The sequence below is a fragment of the Lepidochelys kempii genome, chromosome 7 (genome assembly GCF_965140265.1).
Source record: "Lepidochelys kempii isolate rLepKem1 chromosome 7, rLepKem1.hap2, whole genome shotgun sequence".
In the NCBI taxonomy this organism is placed as follows: domain Eukaryota; kingdom Metazoa; phylum Chordata; order Testudines; family Cheloniidae; genus Lepidochelys; species Lepidochelys kempii.
Window position 1 is genome coordinate 30,798,061 of NC_133262.1, and position 19,092 is coordinate 30,817,152.

The window sequence follows — 19,092 nt, forward strand, 5'->3', positions numbered from 1 at the left end:
ACAGGGGTAGCTGGAGCCCAAAGGCCCAGTTTTGGAGTCATGGAGGCCACAGGCCTGCCCCAGCAGAACAGTATAGATCCCTGGGGTCCAGCACAATAGAGGGGTAACCCCAGGAGACAGGATAAAGGCTGGGACATAGACCAGACCCTGTGAATCCATGACACAGAGACTGTTAACATAGGGGCTGCCCTACACTTCTGAGAGAGTCCTACAAGGGGCACCATAGGGAGGGTCAGGAGCACTAGCTGTGGGGAGAGCTACTCCAGCCCGGCTTCTCCCAGCAGCAGGTGCTGTAAAGAGCAGGGCAGGAGCACTGCTTGTGGGGGAAGGTCCCTGCTACTCCAGCCCAGCCTCTCCCAGCAGGGGTGCCACGGGGTGTGTGACAGACTGGGGAAAAGGTCTGTAGCCTTTATTCGGAGGGCTCTGGGTCACTGGGTTTCTCTTGAGTCTTGCTGCCTGCCCGAGTGCACAGAGCTAGAACAGAGCAGCGCAGGGCAAACTGAGCCACAGAAAAGAGCCTCTCAGGTACCAGCTTCAAAGGAGTGATGGGAACAATGGCAATGGGGACCAGTTCCCTCGGCTGGCCCAGGGAGTGTTCCTCTTCCCAAGGCTAAGCCTGGTGTCAAAGGAGCCCTGACCTCCCCCCTGACAAGTCTCTAGAGCAGGGAGAGGTTTGGGTGAGCTGGGAGAGGCCGGCCAGACTGCCAGGGACAAGGCTGACGGCCTGACTGAGACACAGAGACCTGCTGGCTGACCCGTGGCTGTCCCCAGGAGCTGCTCTGAGAGGGGTGAATCACGGGATCCCAGCTGGCACCTGTGGGGGTCACTTGGGGAAAGCCCAGCGAGGGGCAGTGAGCATTTAGCCTGGTAACAGGACAGGCTGTGTGCACAGGGGACCGTAGGGGCACTGTGGAGAGGGTGCAGGGGGCCCGTTGGGGGTCTCACCTCCTCAACTTGATCTAACTGACTCCGCAGCAGTAGATTCTCCTTCTCGAACTGGGACAGGTGCTGGGCTCGGGCACGAGCAGATTCCAGCTGCCCCTCCAGCTGGGCCTTGCTGTCCAGCAGGGCCTGGGAGAAGGCCCGCTCCTCCTGCCAGGGAGAGAGCCCGGTCAGAGCTCCCGAGATCCCCTGGCCCACACCTCCTCCTGTCAGGGACAGGGCCCCATCAGAGCCCCCCCCCCCCCCCCGAGACCCACTGACCACCACACAGTCCCCCTCCGTCCCTCAGCTCCTCCAAGTCTAGCAATAGAAAACCATCAGAGCCAACTGCAAACAACGGAAACCACTTGGAGGCAAAGACAGACCATTACAACAGGCAGGGACGGCCCTATCTAGGAATAGAGACAAGACTGTTTCAGTATCACACAGAATAGGGAGAGGTGCCCTGGAGCCATCCTTTACAGTCTACATACCACACAGACCATGCTGACAGCTTGTGCCACACACTCTCAAAGAAACTGCAGAACCACCTAATCAACATCCTCTACAGCAAACAGGGAAAGATTAAGAATGAGCTCTCAAAACTGGATACTCTCATAAAAAAACAACCTTCCACACACACTTCCTCGTGGTTGGACTTTACAAAAACTAGACAACACACACTTTGATTCTCTACAAAAGAAAAAGGACACTAAACTATCTAAACTACTACATGCCACAAGGGTCCACAACAGTGGTTCCCTTAACCCACCCAGCAATATTGTTAATCTATCCAACTATACTCTTAGCCCAGCAGAAGAATCTGTCCTGTCTCGGGGCCTCTCCTTCTGCCCCTCCACCCCCACGAACATGATACAGTTCTATAATGACCTAGAATCCTATTTTTGATGTCTCTGACTCAAGGAATATTTCCAACACACCTCTGAACAACATACTAACCCACAGAGACCTTCCTACCAACACTACAAAAAGAAGGATTCTGGGTGGACTCCTCCTGAAGGTCAAAACAACAGACTGGACTTCTACATATATTGCTTCCGCCGACGTGCACGGGCAGAAATTTTGGAAAAGCAGCATCACTTGCCCCATAACCTCAGCTGTGCAGAACACAATGCCATCCACAGCCTCAGAAACAACTCTGACATCATAATCGAAAAGACTGACAAAGGAGGTGCTGTTGTCATCATGAATAGGTCGGAATATGAACAAGAGGCTGCTAGGCAGCTCTCCAACACCACTTTCTACAAGCCATTACCCTCTGATCCCACTGAGGGTTACCAAAAGAAACTACACCATCTGCTCAAGAAACTCCCTGAAAAAGCACAAGAACAAATCCGCACAGACACACCCCTACAACTCCGACTGGGGGTATTCTATCTGCTACCCAAGATCCATAAACCTTGAAATCCTGGACACCCCATCATCTCAGGCATTGGCACCCTGACAGCAGGATTGTCTGGCTATGTAGACTCCCTCCTCAGGCCCTACGCTACCAGCACTCCCAGCTATCTTTGAGACACCACTGACTTCCTGAGGAAACTACAATCCATCGGTGATCTTCCTGAAAACACCATCCCGGCCACTATGGATGTAGAAGCCCTCTACACCAACATTCCACACAAAGATGGACTACAAGCCATCAGGAACAGTATCCCCGATAATGTCACAGCAAACCTGGTGGCTGAACTTTGTGACTTTGTCCTCACCCATAACTATTTCACATTTGGGGACAATGTATACCTTCAAATCAGCGGCACTGCTATGAATACCCTCATGGCCCCACAGTATGCCAACATTTTTATGGCTGACTTAGAACAACGCTTCCTCAGCTCTCGTCCCCTAATACCCCTACTCTACTTGCGCTATATTGATGACATCTTCATCATCTGGACCCATGGAAAAGAAACCCTTGAGGAATTCCACCATGATTTCAACAATTTCCATCCCACCATCAACCTCAGCCTGGTCCAGTCCACACAAGAGATCCACTTCCTGGACACTACAGTGCTAATAAACAATGGTCACATAAACACCACCCTATACCGGAAACCTACTGACCGCTATTCCTACCTACATGCTTCCAGCTTTCACCCTGACCACACCACACGATCCATCGTCTACAGCCAAGCTCTGCGATACAACCGCATTTCCTCCAACCCCTCAGACAGAGACAAACACCTACAAGATCTCTATCAAGCATTCTTACAACTACAATACCCACCTGCTGAAGTGAAAAAACAGATTGCCAGAGCCAGAAGAGTACCCAGAAGTTACCTACTACAGGACAGGCCCAACAAAGAAAATAACAGAACTAGCCATCACCTTCAGCCCCCAACTAAAATCTCTCCAATGCATCATCAAGGATCTACAACCTATCCTGAAGGATGACCCATCACTCTCACAGATCTTGGGAGACAGGCCAGTCCTTGCTTACGGACAGCCCCCCAACCTGAAGCAAATACTCACCACACACCACACAACAAAACCACTAACCCAGGAACCTATCTTTGCAACAAAGCCCATTGCCAACTGTGTCCACATATCTGTTCAGGAGACACCATCATAGGATCTAATCACATCAGCAACACTATCAGAAGCTCATTCACCTGCGCATCTACCAACGTGATATATGCCATCATGTGCCAGCAATGCCCCTCTGCCATGTACATTGGCCAGACTGGACAGTCTCTACATAAAAGAATAAATGGACACAAATCAGACGTCAAGAATTATAACATTCAAAAACCAGTTGGAGAACACTTCAATCTCTTTGGTCACTCGATTACAGACCTAAAAGTGGCAATTCTTCAACAAAAAAACTTCAAAACCAGACTCCAACAAGAGACTGCTGAATTGGAATTAATTTGCAAACTGGATACAATTAACTTAGGCTTGAATAAAGACTGGGAGTGGATGTGTCATTACACAAAGTAAAACTATTTCCCCATATTTATTTCCCCCTCTACTGTTCCTCACACGTTCTTGTCAACTGCTGGAAATGGCCCACCTTGATTATCACTACAAAAGGTCCCCATCCCGTCCCTCCCTGCTCTCCTGCTGGTAATAGCTCACCTTACCTGATCACTCTTGTTACAGTCTGTATGGTAACACCCATTGTTTCATGTTCTCTGTGTCTATCAAATCTACCCACTGTATTTTCCACTACATGCATCTGATGAAGTGAGTTGTAGCTCACGAAAGCTTATGTTCAAATATATTTGTTAGTCTCTAAGGTGCCACAAGTACTCCTTTTCTATTCACAGAGGAAACATCTGATGGATTGGGGTGTTTCTCATGAAAGTTTGGATCCTGGTTCCTGTGAAGCCAGCAAGCTCTGCAACAGACTGAACCTTTTTGGGGGGTGGAGGGATGGGGGTCAGGGGGGAGACCTACTTCTTTAGCTAGGAAAGGGTTGGTGAGCATTTTATGATTTTGTTTTGTATTGTAACTATTTGTTTCCTTCCCTCTCATTTCTGGTGGGATCTCTGCTCTTGCTTAACAAAACCTACCTGGGTTTTATTATAAGTGTGAGGTTTACAGGAGCAGTGATTTAAAGTAAAACTAGTCAGCTGGGGTGCACTGCTCCTTTGGGGGCAGAGGAGCTGGGATTTCTGTGAGTAGCCAGCATCGGGTGGGGTATCACAGAGGAAGGACTGGGGTGCACCTATAGTTACCCTGCAAGGCAAAGACAGGCACAGCCCAGAGGAGAGTGCGTGGGGGCTGACAGGCTGGTGGGGGTAGGGAGCTGACACCCAACTGGGCAAGATTCCCTCTCGCTAGAGGCAGGGGGTAACAAGGTGATTCACAGTCCTGGGTACCCGAAGAACTGTCACACAGATCCCCTCTGTTTCCCTCCCCCACTCCTCCTGCTGAGAAACCCACACTGGCCTCCTGAGCCCCTTACAGCCCTCCATCCCCCGACTCCTCCTGACAAGAAGTACTGCCCCATTCCCCTCCCCCACTGGTCCCCACTAGCCCCTCACTATCACCCCCACTAACCCAGAGCCCCCCACTGCCTTTGTGACAAACTAGGAATTTTGTAGTATTTTTTATGAATCCTATGTGTGCCTCAATTTCCCCTCTCTGTTCCAGGGTTGGCGGGGGAGGGATTAAGTTTGCTCTCAGGGCAAACTAGAGACATGGTGATGAGGGGCGTGTCTCACCTCCCTGTGAAGAGCTGTTAAAGAACTGGTTGAAACTCACCCAATCAACAGAGGGGCCAGAGAGACAAGACAAACTCGTGACTCTGGATTTCTAGAGACCCCAGCTGGTGCCCAGAGGACTGGGGGGATGGGGGAGACGGGCTGGGTGCTCTCCCCTGGGACTGACTAAGGAGGAAGTCAGAGAGCGTGGCTGCAGCCTGGCTGGGCTCTGGGCTGACCACATGGCACTAGGCATTACTTTCCTTTCTCTGTGTGGTTTGGTGTCACTGCATTAACCCCTTCACAGTGGGCAAGTCTCCACCAGGAGCCTGCCTCAGCTGGACTCTTCACAGCATGGGGCAGAGCGGCTGGAGCCCCAGAGGGTCAGTCTCAGCAGGCAGCCTGCCCTGAAGGGAGAGTGGAGTGGGGTTCCTCCAAGAGACTGTTCCAAAGCTGGGGGCATAGCCCTGATCCTGTGGATCCATGACACTCCCCACATCCCCTGTGCCTCCTCCACCCCATGCCCCCTCACCTCCAGCTTCCCCCGGCACCGCTCCAAGGCAGGCAGTCGCTCCCTCAGGGCCGAGAGCTCCCCCTGCAGGCGCTCAGCCCGGGCCGCCTTCTCCCGCATGGCATCCAGCTCATCCCGGTACAGGCCCGCCAGGCGCGCCTCCCCCGCCACCGCCCGGTGCTGGGGGGAAGAGGCGCTAGGTTAGAGCCTGGGGCATTGAGGGTGGGGAGAACAGGGTCAGGGCCCAGGGCACTGGGGCGGTGGGGGTGTTGGTACCTCCTGTCGCAGCCTCCTCAGCTCAGCCTCCAGCTCCTGCAGCTCCTGGTGCTGATCCAGCAGCTCCTCGGCCTTCTCCTCCCTGGGTGGAGGGGAAAGGAGATCAGAGCCCCCAGGAGGGTACATCAGGGATACCCCCACGGCCTCCCCACACACACACACACTGAGATCCCCAGGTACATCCCTCACACCTATTCCCAATCCCCTTGAGGACCCCTTCTCACTAGAACCCCCCCATCTCAGGATCCTCCTCTTGTCCTCTGTGCCCCCTAATGCCCCTAGGACCTACACCCACTGCCCTCCCATCCCAGAACCACCCCATCAGTGCCCTCCCCCAACTCACAGTTCCTGCCGCAGGCGCCGAGCCTGGCCCCGGGCGTCAGCCAGTTGCACCCTGAGGTGCTGGCGATTGTCCCAGGGCCCCTCGGGGGGCAGCGGGCCATGGGGGGACGACAACTCTCGCTCCTGCTGCAGCTCCCACAGCCTCTGCAAGACAGCTGGGTTAGATGGGGTAGGAAGAATGGGTGGGGGTGGGAAATGTCCAGGGAACAGTGGAAGGGGGAGGGGAGAGTGGGAGGCAGCACAAGGGGAATTTGAGGGGGGCAGAGGGAAGGGGAGAGCTCAAGGAGACTGCATGAGGGGGAAGGGGTATCAGAGCCTCGGGGGGGTGAGGGGAACCCAGGGAGCAGTGGATGGGAAAACCCACAGAGAGGCGGATGGCTGCAGTGGGGGGAGGAGCACAGGGAGGGCTGGGAGTGGCAGGAATATGCCTGAGGGCCCCCCTCACCTCCGCACTTGCATCCCGCTCCTGCACCAGGCCCCGCAGCCGGGAGGACAGATCCTGCAGGACCCGTGTCAGCTCCAGGGGGTGCAGCTCAGCCAGCGCCCCCCACTGTAGGCTCAGCACCACCCCTGGGTCCTGTGTCACCTGCAACACCAGAGCAACATGTCACAAGCCCTGCACGCCTGCCCCTGGCACATGCCTCATGGCCTTCCCTCGCACGTCAGCTCCTCATACAGCATTCCCTCGCACATCAGCTCCTCACATGCCAGCTCCTCACACAGCCTCCCCTCACAGGTCTCCCCTCACATGTCCGCCTCGGCATATGCCTCATGGCCTCCCCTTGCACGCCAGCTCCTCACATGGACTCTCCTTGCATGTCAGCTCCTAACATGGCCTCCCCTCGCACGCCAACTCCTCACACATCCTCCCCTCACATGCCAGCTCCTCACATGGCCTCCCCTTGCACGTCAGCTCCTCACACGGCCTCCCATCACACGTCTGCCCCGGCACATTCCTCATGTCCTCACATGGCCTCCCCTTCCCACAGTTCTCAAAGGCCAACACCTCACAGCCCTTACACAGCAGCTCTTCGCACAGCAGTCTTGCCAAGGCCAGCCCCTTGCCCAAGTGCTACAGCCTCCCTGTCTATAGCTCCCCCATTATCCCTCAAGCCCCTGCATCTGGGAAAGTGCAGCCTGGTGCTGCCCGATGGGGTGCCACCTGGTGACTGTCCCTTGGGGATCAGGTGGGGGGACCTAGCCACAAGGATCAGAAGAAAAGGTCATGCCCACAGTGGGTGTTCTTACCTCCTGGATGGCACTGGCCAGCGCAGTCTGGGTCTCAATGTCCAGCCCCTGGATCCGTTCAATGATCTCTGCCTTCCGCTCACACTGTGGAGGGAGCGGGTATGGGGCAGCACAGGGGGTGAGGTGCAGGGGGATGAGCAGGGAATGGGGTGCATGGGGGGGTGGAGAGATGAGGTGCAGGGGAGGAGAGGCAGCATAGAGTGGGAGGAGTTCAAGGAAGGGGAGGAGGCACAGAGAGTGGAGGGATGTGGGGTGACAAAGAAACAGCTGTCAGTATCTGTCAGTCTCTCTCTCTTTCTCAGGGTACCTCTGAGGGCTGCTATGGACCTGAGCCCCACCGTTCCCCCTCACCCCGGGATGCCCTGGTTACGACCGCTACTGGACTCCTGCCTCAAGATTGGGTGCTAAAAATTCCAGAAGGATGTTAAAAAACTGGAGAGGGCTCACAGAAGAGCCACGAGAACGATTAAGAGACTAGTAAACGTGCCATAGTGAGAGACACAAGGAGCTCAATCTATTCAGCTTAACAAAGAGAAGGTTGACGGGTGACTTGATCCCAGTCTAGAGGTTCCTACATGGGGAACACATATTTAATAAAGGGCTCTTCAACCTAGCAGCCAAAGGTCTAACATGGTCCAGTGGCAGGAAATTGAAGCTGGACAAATTCAGACTGGAAATAAGGTGTAAATTTGTGCCAGTGAGGGGAATTAACTATGGGGACAACTTGCCAAGGGCTATGGTGGATTCTCCATCACTGACAATGTTTAAACCACAACCAGGGCCTGATTTAGGGGCAGGTGACTGCCTAGGGTGCTGGGCTTGGGGGGCACCGGGCTTGGGGGGCTGTTTTTGTTGTTAGCGACAAAAGGGAAAATAGAATGTTTGAAGTAAAATGTTTCAGATATTCTGTCTGTGGATTCATTTTCCTCGACCCTCCAAGAATGCTGTCAGCCCTGCCCTCGTGGGCGTACAAGGGGCGGGTTGTTACCAGTCAGTCAGTCTGAAATATAAGAAGGAATTGAAGTGAAGTCAGAGCCCAGCTGTGATATTGTGACAACGGCACGAAGGTGAAGGGAAGAAACTGTGGTGTCCACGCAAGGATCCTTGCACTGAATCCAAGAGCTTTCTTTGTGCCTTGTGGCTCAACCTGGTTGTGTCAGATGCAGTGTCATCTTCTTTAGATTCAGTCTCTCTCTTTGGAGCACTGCAAAGGATATATGTCCTCTTTTCAGCACCAACTATCAGGTGGAAGATCCTCACAGACAATGTTACAAATCTGACCGTGAAGCTGCTAAGTGACATTCTCTGAGAGAGCCGCATTGACAGTGTAAGGCCAGTGAGGTACCAAGTGACTGAGGTTTACAACACCCTCATGGAACTGGTGCAGTTGAGTAAAGCCAAGGCTGGAATCTGACACGAGGAGCAAAGCCTGGCAAACCAGATCACTGACTTCCAATTGCTGGTCTCAACTGTAGTTTGGCACAATATCCTGTTCCAAGCAAACGTTGTAAGCAAGGCATTGCAAACTCAGTCGATGGACATTGAAATGCTACTACTTTGACAAGAATCTTCCTTGATTTCGTCGTGGTCGACAGAGACAATGGATTTGAAGATGCCATCACTGCTGCCAAAGAAATGGCAGAAAACTTAGGAGTTGAGCCTGTCTTCAAGAAAACTCGTATTCATTAGAAGAAGTGACAGTCTGGTTATGAGGGCAGAGATGAGGTGATGGGAAACTCAGAAGAAAAATTCAAGAGGGAGGTTTTTTTGCTCACTCGTTGACACTACTTGAGTGTCCATCAAAGAAAGGTTTGGACAAATGAAGGCAAGAGAAGTGACCTTTTGAACTAAAGGGCGAGGGTTAAAATTCTAAGCCTGTCACCTGCTGGAACCCTATTTAATACTGGTCCTCCCAATGTTGGGGCACAGTTCAATTTCTTGATGTTAGTACACTTCAGTTATTCTTAAAATTAAAAAGCTACTGTAAATTTAGAAGAAATTATTATTTTTTATTTGCTTATATATGGCATGAATAAATACAGCTTTACAGATTCTAGTGTGCAAACTGATCCTCTTATATGACAGGGATAAATCATGCATGCAAAGCATGCATCAAAGTCATTAAATGGGCTACAAATGCAGTAAAAAATAACAGGTTTCAGAGTAGCAGCCGTGTTAGTCTGTATTCGCAAAAAGAAAAGGAGGACTAGTGGCACCCAAAAGTTTAACAAAAGAAGGGCGAAGTTGCTCCTTGCCTGGGGCAACATTTGGTTGAGGGTAGGCCCTGACCATGACTGGATGTTGTTCTGTATGATCTGCTCGGTAAGTTCAACCAGGAATTGTTTCAGGGCCAGCCTCTGGCCTGTGCTAGACAGGAGGCCAGACTGAATGATCACAGTGGGCTCTTCTGGCCTTGAAATCCATGATACCCCTAACACTGGGAGGAAATTTGCATTAACCCATAGTCCCCATTGAAGGCTGCTCTACGTCCCAGCCAGCCAGAGGCGCTACTGGGGGGCACAGGGAGACACCAGGTAGTGCTGGCTGCACAGACCCTCCTCCCCTACCCCTATACCCTCCACGTACCTGCACGGCAGCCCCCAGCAGCAGCAGCAGCAGCTTCCGCATCTCCTCGATGCCCTGCTCTAAGACAGTGGGAGGGAAGGTTGAATACGGCCAGAGACAGACCCCTTCCCCCCCTCCAGGGGATTAGACCCTGGGCCCATCCCGCCCAGTATCCCACCTCTCCAGCTCCTCAGAAAGGACCAGACCTATGGGTCCATTGAGTCCAGTACTGCCCCTCCAAACAGTTACCTGTCAGGGGGTCTCTGGCGAGAAGCTGCACATTAGGGGGAGTCATTAGAATCAGCTGCTGCAGATCATCCTGCAAAGGTCAAAGATCAGAGGTTGGGTGTCAAGAAGCTTTGACTACTGGGAGGGGTTCAGGAGGGGGATTCCCCCTGCGTCTGCCCCATACCCCCTGGAGGAGCTCCCTGAGTGTCACTATTGGGTGAGTGACTCCCTCAGCTGTGTGTCAGGAGCTGCACAGATGCTAACCACTTCCCCTTCCTGCCTGCCCCTGTGGATTGCACATTACAGAGGTGAGAGAGGAACAGCTCCCTGTGCACGTAGCTGGGGCAGCAGGCCCACAAACACGAGAGCATGAGTGTGCACAGACACAAGTGTGCAAATGTGAGCGTGTGAAAGTGCACTGCCGGCAGAGACACAAGCGTGCACATATGAGAGCACAAGTGTAGGCAGGCAGAAGGGGGTGAGGCAGACCCAAGCATGCTCCTCAGACCCCCAGCCACTCCACGCCCCAGGGGACAGAGGTTCACTCCCTGGGCGTGCTGCCCCCCATCTCAGCACCCCCACCTGGTAGAAAGCACGAAGCTGCTGCAGCAGGGCATGTAGGGTCTGGAGTCGCAGCCTCTCGTCACCCTGCTGGCTCTGGGGTGGCCGGGCACGCCAAGAGGTCGGGTCTCTGCTGAGGGGAATAAAAGGAATGGGCCGTACAACACAGCCTGGGCCCCCCATTTGGGCCCCTCAAGCACAGTTGAGAGTCCCCCCACTGCTCCCCTGCTGGGCCCCCCAACACGGCCCAGAAGCCCTCCCAACACAGCCTAGGTCCCCCACTGCCTGCCCAGCTGGTCCCACCAACAGAGCCCAGACCCTCCTCATGGCCCCCCAGCTGAGCCCCACAATAAAGCCCAAACCCCCCACTGCCTCCCAGCTGGGCCCCACCTACGTTCCCCCTTCCTCACTGCCCATCACTCACATCAGCCCCATGACTTGGGTGAGGAAGGCTCCATCTACCAGGTGCAGGAAATACTCCCGGGCCCTCGCCTGCCTGTCTGGGGCACTGGGGCTTTGGGGTTCGTCCTGCATCCACCCCAGGGGCACCAGGTTCTCCAGCGTCCGCACCTGGGGAGCAGAGACAGGCAGCGCTGTTATTGCCCCTCCCTGACCTGGGCCTGGCAGGGCCTGACACCAGTGCCCCCACTCCAGGGGGTCCCTGCTCACTCTCCCCCCGGGCCCAAGGTCCCCACCCCTACGAGCCAGGGGTCCTATGGAGGCTCCTGCCCTGCCCCTCACAGTGCACACAGGATGTGCTTCCCTCCCCCACGCCCGTTTCCAAGCTGTCTGTGGGAGGCCGGGCCCAGCCCAGGGTGTCAGGGCCAGGGTGTCGGGGAGGGCCCCAGCCCTTCTGGGGCTCGTGCCTCCCCCACACCAGCCTTGGGGGTGGGTCCTTCCTCCCTCTCCCCACAGACCACCCCCACCTCAGCCCAAACCCTCAACTCACTTCTAACCCCCCAGCTCACCCCAAGCGCCCATTCACCCCAACTTTTCCAGCTTCCTCCACCTCATCTCATTTAACCCCCAACCCCTGATCCCCTCCCTCCTCACCCCAGCCCCCTCTCCACCCCATTGCTAGAGGGGCAGGTACAGTGTCCCAATTGCGGGTGGCTCAGCAGGGTGTGGGAGGGCAGGATTCTGTACGGTTCTATCCCTGCCTCGGCACAGCTCCCCGCAAGGGCATTGCTCCCTCTCCCCCAAGGGGCACAGCTCTGCCCAGGAAACGGCTCCCATCCCTCCCCAGAGAGACACAGCGCCCCTCTCCCAGCAACACTCACCCATGTGACAAGGGGACCTGAGACAAAGACCCCCAGGCTCTCCAAGGCACGCCCGTCCCCATCCATCCTCTGCTTGGGTCTCTGTGGTTGGTGCGGGTCCCACAAAGAGGGCCCCTGCACACAGGTGCGTCCGCTCCCCCCCACCCCAGCCAGGCTCCCCCTGCTCTGGTTTTCTGCGCTGCGCAAAGAGGAACTTCCGCAATCAGAGGGTGGGGAGCGGCTGGGGAGTGGGGGGGGCCTGCACGGACGCCAGGAAACCAGCACCCACAGCAGACCTGCTGTGGGTGGGAGGAGGGAAACCCCCTGAAAGCTGCCGGTAGGTCTCTCCCCACCCCCAGCTTGGGGGGAATTGGGGACCTCTCCCAATTGGCCCATCTACCCCAGTATCCCACCTTTCCCCTACTCTAGATCAGATCCATAGGCCCATCTGGCCAGTATCTCATCCGACTCCTGCTGAGATCAGACCCATCTAGATCAGTATCCTGCTTCACCCCCTCCAGATCAGCCCCTTGGGCCCATCTAGCCCAGCATCTTGATTCCAACTACGGCCCTGCCCTGGAGGAAGGGCCACAACAATCAACAGCCATGGAGCAAACCTAGAGTGGAGGTGATGGGCACCACTCTCCCAACCATGTCAGGGCAGGACTGGCTCCTTTCCTTAATCGAGAGTGTGTGTGGTGGACCCCCTCGACACCACCACCTCTCCCCAGTATAAACCTATAGGCATCGTTCCTGGTCAGATCCTGCCATCATCCAGTGGTGGGGAGACCCACTGTGCCCCGTAGGTGACAGCTGTACTGCCTTTCAGCACCCCACATCCTTGTGATGGGGGGAGCAACACAGCAGCCCTCCAGGACATGGCTCTCAGATCCCACCACTGAGCCCCTTTCTCCTAAACCCCACTTAATAGCCCCCCAAGAGTCTCTCTGCTCTATTTCCCAGTACCACAATGCTGCTAGGTTGGGGGGGCTTGCTCTGAACCCCCAATTCAAGGGGATGGGTCTCCAACTGATTCACATCCTGCTCCTTATATGTCTGCAGTGGCTGGCTCAATGGGTGGGGGCCCACTCTTGGTTGGGGGGCAGGGGTCTGTGCAGCACCCAGCCTGACAAGGGCTCTGAACTTGGACCCATAATACACCTCATAAATTATTTTAGGTCAGAGGCAAATCTGCTCCCCATGCTGGTGGCAGTGCAGCCGCAGGTGAACAACCTGTGCCCCCTGCTGCTGTGAGCGGCGGGAAAGCTGCCCCCAACATTGTGCATTGTCCTGGCTCAGATTTCATTTCTGGGAAGGAGCCAGGACCCCCTGCACAGCCAATGGGTGGGGGAAGAAACCTGAGCTCCTGCCCTTGGGGTCGGAAGGTAGGGAGGCCTGAACATGGGGCAGGGGTAAGAATCTCAAGCCTCCCACTCTGGGAAAAGTAGGGGGCTGGATCTCATGGGCTAGAGGGGTGGGGGAAGTTGGGGTTCCTGGCCTGAGGGGGAAAGAGGCCGGTGTTCTCACTCTGGGGGAGGTGGAGAGCTGGGAGTAGTCAGGGTTCCTGGCCTGGGTAGACATAGGGGAGTGGAGCCAGGGCATTGCAGGGAGAGAATTCTAGCACAGGACGGGTAATTTCCAAGATCCCTCCGCCCCTTTCCCCCTCACACCAAACATGGGACCAGCTTGGGGTTTGCTGGAGCACAAGCGCCCCCTTGTGGCCATGCTGGGGCCCACACCAGAGATCCTGCTTAGGAGTGGTCAGTGGGGTCCTGCTTTGGGGCAGGGGCGGGAGGTGCTGAGTCCCATTCCCCACTTCAAGTCCAGGGGGCCTAGCCTAGATCTTGTGACCCTCTGACCCAGGGCTAGGGGAGAGCGAGACTCCAGGGGGACCCAGTGCCAGCCCCAGCTCAGCAAATCAGAGACCCTGGGGAGAGGCACCCCAGGGGAGGGGGATGTCCTATGACCACCCACCCGTGGCAGGGAAATCACAGCAGCAGGAACCCTCCCCTCTTGATTCAGCAACGCTCCCAGAGATCTCCCCCACCCCATCTCTAGGGCACAGACACTCCCCACACACTGGAGCAATCTACCTCTGCTTGTGTAGCCCCTGACCCCCCCCCCCGGCTGTTTATTCTGCACTCAAGAGAGGATTATGAGATGCGGGGGGGGGGGGGGGCGGACACAGACGATGTGCAGGAAGCATGGGCAGGAGGGCTGAGCAGGATAAAACTGGGGTCTGGATCACTCCCTTGCTTTCCCCCCGCCCTGTCTATAGCTTCCCCCTCCCCCACACCCCCAGCAGAGACACAGCAGGCAGGGCTGGCAAGAGCCATTTATTCCAGGTTGATACACAGCATGGTGGGGCAGTACACCACCACCAGGGCACGAGTGCCCCCTAGAGGCCAAACCCATGACAGCAGGAGTAGCAGCAAGAGCACAGCCCCCCCTCCCGCAGGAGGGAGACCATCATATCATGCTGGGAAAGGATGCTGCGCTGCCCCGCTCCTAGGGCGGGCGGGGGACGAGGGGGGGGCAGGGGGAAGCAGCAGCAGGAGGGACCCTGGCATGCTGGTGCTCAGAGCTGAGACAGAATGTGGTTGGCCAGGCTGCAGGTCAGCCCTGTTCCATCCTCCTCCACGTTGAGAGCCTTCACCACGCCATCCTCCAGCACCATGGAGAACCTGAGATAGATGGGGGTGTGAGTGCCAGGCTCCCCTCCCGCCATGCCAGCCTCCACCACAGAAAACCTGGGAGGGGTCAGGGTGAGAACACATTGGGGGCTCCCCCTCCCCTGCCCTCCAGGGGTTCCCCTCTCATCCCTCCAGGACTCCCCACCCTATCGTCCACCACCATGGAGAACCCAGGGGGGAGATTGGGGATTCAGTGTGAGGACAGAGCCAGGGCTCCCTCCCACATCTCCTAGTGGCCCCTGCCCCCATCATGGAGAAGGGAGGGTTGGGGGTATCAATGTGGGGATATAGCCAGGGGGGCTTTACCTCTCCCAGGTTTTCCCATGGAGATGGAGAGGAGGACTTCATTTCCTTCCCCACCCCAGCAAAGGGGATACCCCAGAGGCCCATAGTTGTAGCTGCAGGGGTGCATCCTCTCCCCTCTGAGCTCCTAACACTCATCCCCATGCCTATCCCTCGCCTGTACAGACAGGGAACCCCAGCTCTCCCCCGGGGGGGTATCCCCAGAGGCTGCTGGGGGGGTAGGGAGCCCACTGCTTTACCTTTTGCAGCGGTTGGTCCCAAAGAGGTCACGCAGGGGCTCCTTGTCCAGCAGCAGCTCCGTAGCCTAGGGGAGAAAGGGAAAGCAAGGGGGGGGGTCAGACAGGGTCCCACCCCAAGGCAGATGACACAGCCGAGGAACTGCCCTCCACAAAAGACCCTTCACCTCTGGAGCTGCCTGGTCCTCAGATGCCCTTTGACCCCAACCCAGCCCCTGTTGTCGGTGTCAGGGAGGTGGCACTGGAGGGACAGAATCCTGGATGCCTCTAATAGGGGATGGGGTTCCACTGCCCCATCCCCCACTGTCCCAGAGCTGGATCTGACACAGTGGGTAGGGGAGGAGCAGAGGAGGGGACAGGCACATGGTGGGGTGGGAAAGAGGACTGGCCAGAGGGTAGGGGCCCTGATTCTGGGCTGTCGAGCTGGTTAGGAGGGGAAGGACCAAGGACTGATACACAGACATGTGGGTAGGTAGAGACTGGGACTGATCCTGATCCACGAGGAGGATACCCCCAGCTGGGCATGGGTTGGGGGGGTGGGGCGTTACCTTTCCAAAGGCTCCGGTGGGGTCAGCCAGCATCGACACCTGAGCGGGGAGGGGGAAAGGGTTAGGGAACCAGTGACGAGGCACCTGTGAGGTGGCAGCAGGGTAGGAGTGGCAAGGGCCACACCCACTCCTGAAGTTACACAACCTACAGATGCCCCCTTGCATAACCAACAGCTCCTACGAGGAAGGGAAGTGCTCACTGCTGCCTGGAAGTCACCCACTCCCTGCAGGGGTGGGGGCAGGGCTCCTGCAGCCTTGGGGTTAGGGTGCTGCTGAGTTGAGGAGAGAAGACTCCTCCCCTTTCTCTAAGGCTCAGCACCATAAACCCCCTATAAGGACACTGCCCTGGGCCTCGACCCCCGCTCACTCCCCCTGCCCTGGGTCCCCTAGTCCCACCTTCTGCATTCCCCTTCCTATGGTCCCTGGGATTCTCCACATTCCCCTGGGCTGTGTGGACCCCTCACCCTGGGTGCAATAGCTCGACCCCCCTCCCTCCACACACACACACACACACACACTCCCCCGCCTTACCCTCCCTTCACTCCCCTTGCCCTGGGCCCCAGGGGCCTTGCCCCGCTCTCTCCCTGGCTCACCTTGCCCTGGGCCCCATGGGCCTTGCCCCACTCGCTCATGACGAAGACATCGTTCACAGCCAGGCAGGCGATCAGCTCCACGCCCTTGGCCTTCAGCGCCCCCGCCTGCTCCACGTAGCCTGGCAAGTGGGTCTGAGGGGGGTAGGAAGAGCATTAGTTCCTTAACATGCTGGGTGGGGGAGGGGGAGCATCAGACACCAGCCCAGGGATCCAAGGAGGGAGCTGGGCAGCCCCGGCATGCAAGGACACACAGAGCTCACAAATGTGTCCCTTTTCCAGTCCACACTGTGGCTCCCTTGCCCCAGGGATCGGATGGTGGAAGGGATGCTCTGGTGGATGAATTCTGGGGAGCTGGGTGGGGTGGGGGATACTCTGAGGAGGGGAGTGAGTGAACTCTGGGATGGGGGGTTTCAGGGAACAGGGCATGTGAGGGGCCATTCTAGCATGGGGGAGGGTGCTCTAGGATAGGGGTTGCAAAGTTGGGGGGGATGCTCTGGAGTTGGTGTGTGTGTTCTAAAATGGGTAGGGTAGTGGGGGGAGAGGAAGGACGCACTGCAGAGGGGAGGAGGTCTCCATGCCTCACCTTGGAGCAGCCAGGGGTGAAGGCACCAGGCACCCCGAAGAGAATCCCTTTCTTGCCCTTGAAGAGTGCTGCCACATCCACCTTGGTGCCGGGGTCCCCCTCATACACCTCCACACTGGGCAGCTTGTCTCCGACCTGCGGGCACAGGGGGTGAGAGCTGGGGGAGGCCTAGCCAAGTCCCCTTGCCCAGGTCAAGTCTATGCCAGACCCCCACAGGGCCTCTGTCCCACCCCCCCAATGCAGGGGGAGGGGCTACCTCAGCTCTAGAATTCCACCTGGGAGCTGGTTCCTCTTGCCCCAGCTACAACCCCCCCACCCCTGCCCCAGTGCCAACAGGGCATGACCAGAACAGATGCAGATGGGGGCCTCAAGCAGCTGACTAATGAGTGTGGGGGGGTCTCCCTTCCCAGTCACCTAGCCAGCTTCCTGCCTTGAAACCCCCATCCCCAGCACTAGGAGGGGGCAAAGACAAGCCTCCAGCTGATGCATAAAGCCTGAGATGAGCCTCTCCATAGCTGGGGAGCAGGAGAGCCCTGTGTGCCCCCCTCAATTGTGTCTGGGGCGGGTGTTGTAACTACAATCTGTGAGGGGAGCTCCACAGGAGAGAGACTCAGTGATTCAGCACTCCTACTTTGGAGTTTCCAAACTGATTACTCAAGCCCATGAGTTGGACACCTCCTGCAGTTCCCTGCCTGCCATGCCCACAGCCCCAACTTTCTGGGCTGCTGTGTACCCCCCTTCACAACCAACCATCCTCCCTCCCCGGCCTGCTCCTCCTCCCCCCACAACCCAGCTCCCACAACCCCAACCAATCCCCATCTTCCCTGCATCCTACCCCTGCCTCCCACTACTCCCTTACCACTAACCCAGCATCCCCAGCTCACACCCCCAGCCTCTACCCCGTTTCCCGTCCCCCACAATCCAGCTCCCTCTGACCCCACCTACCTCCCAACCCCCATCTCCTGCTTCCCATCTCACCCCATAACCTAGCTCCCCCCTCTACAGCCTAACTCCTCCTCCAACTCTCAACCCCACCCCTGCTCACCCTTCCCCAGCCTGCCTTAAACTCACCCCCCCAAATCAGCCCTTTCTACTCCCAACCTCTCCCTGCCCCTCTAGATTTGGAGGGAGTTGGGAGCTCAGTGCCTCCCTTGTTCCAACCCCATCCCCCGGCCCCTCTGAGTTTACTCCCTCCCTTGTGAGGCAGAGCCCTGGGGGGCCCTACAAGGGGGTAGTGACCCTCCAAGCTTCAGGGACCGGGGGCATGGTCTCAGGTTTCAAGGGTCCCAGTTGGGGGGAGGCATCGGGGGCTAAACCAAGGGGCGGGGGCTCTTCTCTAGCCCAGGGCCCCAGCTGGAGAGGGGAGCTGCCAGGAGGAGCCCTGCTAGGGGCCCCGATTTTGGAGGGGGGCTTGTCCAGGAGCCTCCATTCGGGGGCCCCTGTTGTCTGCCCCGGGGCCCAGCTGGGGGCTGATTTAAGGGGGCTCCCTGGGATCGGGCTCTCCAGCTCCCTGCGCCGGGGCTCGCTGGGGCTGAGTGTGTGTGTGTGGGGGGGTCCCCAGCTAGGGGCGGGGCAGGTTGGATGGTTGAGGGCCCCTGGGGGGTCCCGCTCACGGCCCCGCCCGGACTCACCTTGACGGGCGCCATGGCAGCTGCTCGGACACCGAAGCGCCTCCGGGTTCCTCTCGGCTCGGAGCTGGGAGGCCCGGGGGGGCGCCCCGCCCGCAACAGCCCCAGCCCCGCCACACCCCGCCACGCGGTCACCATGGAGACCGCCTGAATGACAGTTGCCATGGAAAAGGCCTGGGGGACCTCCCAACCTTGGGGTGGACTGGAACGCCCATGCGCCGCAACCCACAGGTTGGTTTGCATCACATTTGCATATCATTGGTGGTTCATTGGCATGGCCGGTTTGCACACAGCTTTACATACAGCTTGATTTTGATTGGCAGGGCGACATTACAAGCGGTTTGCACGCTGAATTTGCATACAATTAACATATAAGGTGTGATTAATGTGTTTTTCTCCTCCTTTTTGCACATATTATTTTCTTAATTTAAATA

The 19,092-nt window shown here is 57.0% G+C and overlaps 2 protein-coding genes across 5 annotated transcripts in view; both read right to left on the reverse strand.

Moving 5' to 3' along the window:
• CCDC88B (coiled-coil domain containing 88B) overlaps nt 1–14,349 on the reverse strand; it is a 29,866-nt gene extending 15,517 nt beyond the window's left edge. Inside the window, exons 1-11 of one of the 4 annotated variants that reach the window (XM_073351703.1) lie at nt 12,096–14,349; nt 11,240–11,385; nt 10,837–10,948; nt 10,276–10,345; nt 10,048–10,106; nt 7,462–7,545; nt 6,659–6,799; nt 6,215–6,357; nt 5,872–5,953; nt 5,617–5,775; nt 946–1,092 (exon numbers count right to left, since the gene is read on the reverse strand). In XM_073351703.1, coding sequence (XP_073207804.1) covers nt 946–1,092; nt 5,617–5,775; nt 5,872–5,953; nt 6,215–6,357; nt 6,659–6,799; nt 7,462–7,545; nt 10,048–10,106; nt 10,276–10,345; nt 10,837–10,948; nt 11,240–11,385; nt 12,096–12,470 — 1,518 coding nt within the window. In that variant the 5' untranslated portion in view covers nt 12,471–14,349. Of the gene's footprint in view, nt 1–945; nt 1,093–5,616; nt 5,776–5,871; nt 5,954–6,214; nt 6,358–6,658; nt 6,800–7,461; nt 7,546–10,047; nt 10,107–10,275; nt 10,346–10,836; nt 10,949–11,239; nt 11,444–12,095 lie in introns of those variants that run through there. The other 3 variants (XM_073351707.1, XM_073351705.1, XM_073351704.1) reach the window with 3 other exon arrangements.
• A 42-nt stretch (nt 14,350–14,391) lies between these two features.
• On the reverse strand, nt 14,392–18,891 carry PRDX5 (peroxiredoxin 5). The gene is made up of 6 exons (XM_073351720.1): nt 18,662–18,891; nt 17,031–17,165; nt 16,448–16,579; nt 15,855–15,893; nt 15,310–15,374; nt 14,392–14,758 (listed from the first exon to the last, which is right to left on the reverse strand). The coding sequence occupies exons 1-6, from the start codon at nt 18,821–18,823 to the stop codon at nt 14,653–14,655; spliced, it is 639 nt and encodes a 212-aa protein (XP_073207821.1). The 5' UTR covers nt 18,824–18,891; the 3' UTR covers nt 14,392–14,652.
• Nucleotides 18,892–19,092: the final 201 nt, after the last annotated feature.

Coding starts and splice junctions, on each gene's coding strand:
- PRDX5 (XM_073351720.1), bottom strand. CDS start 18,823: ATGGCAACTGTCATTCAGGCGGTCTCCATGGTGACCGCGTGGCGGGGT. Junction 15,894..16,447: donor CCCATGGGGCCCAGGGCAAG/GTGAGCCAGGGA, acceptor CTCCCCGCTCAG/GTGTCGATGCTGGCTGACCC. Junction 14,759..15,309: donor GGGACCAACCGCTGCAAAAG/GTAAAGCAGTGG, acceptor CATCTATCTCAG/GTTCTCCATGGTGCTGGAGG.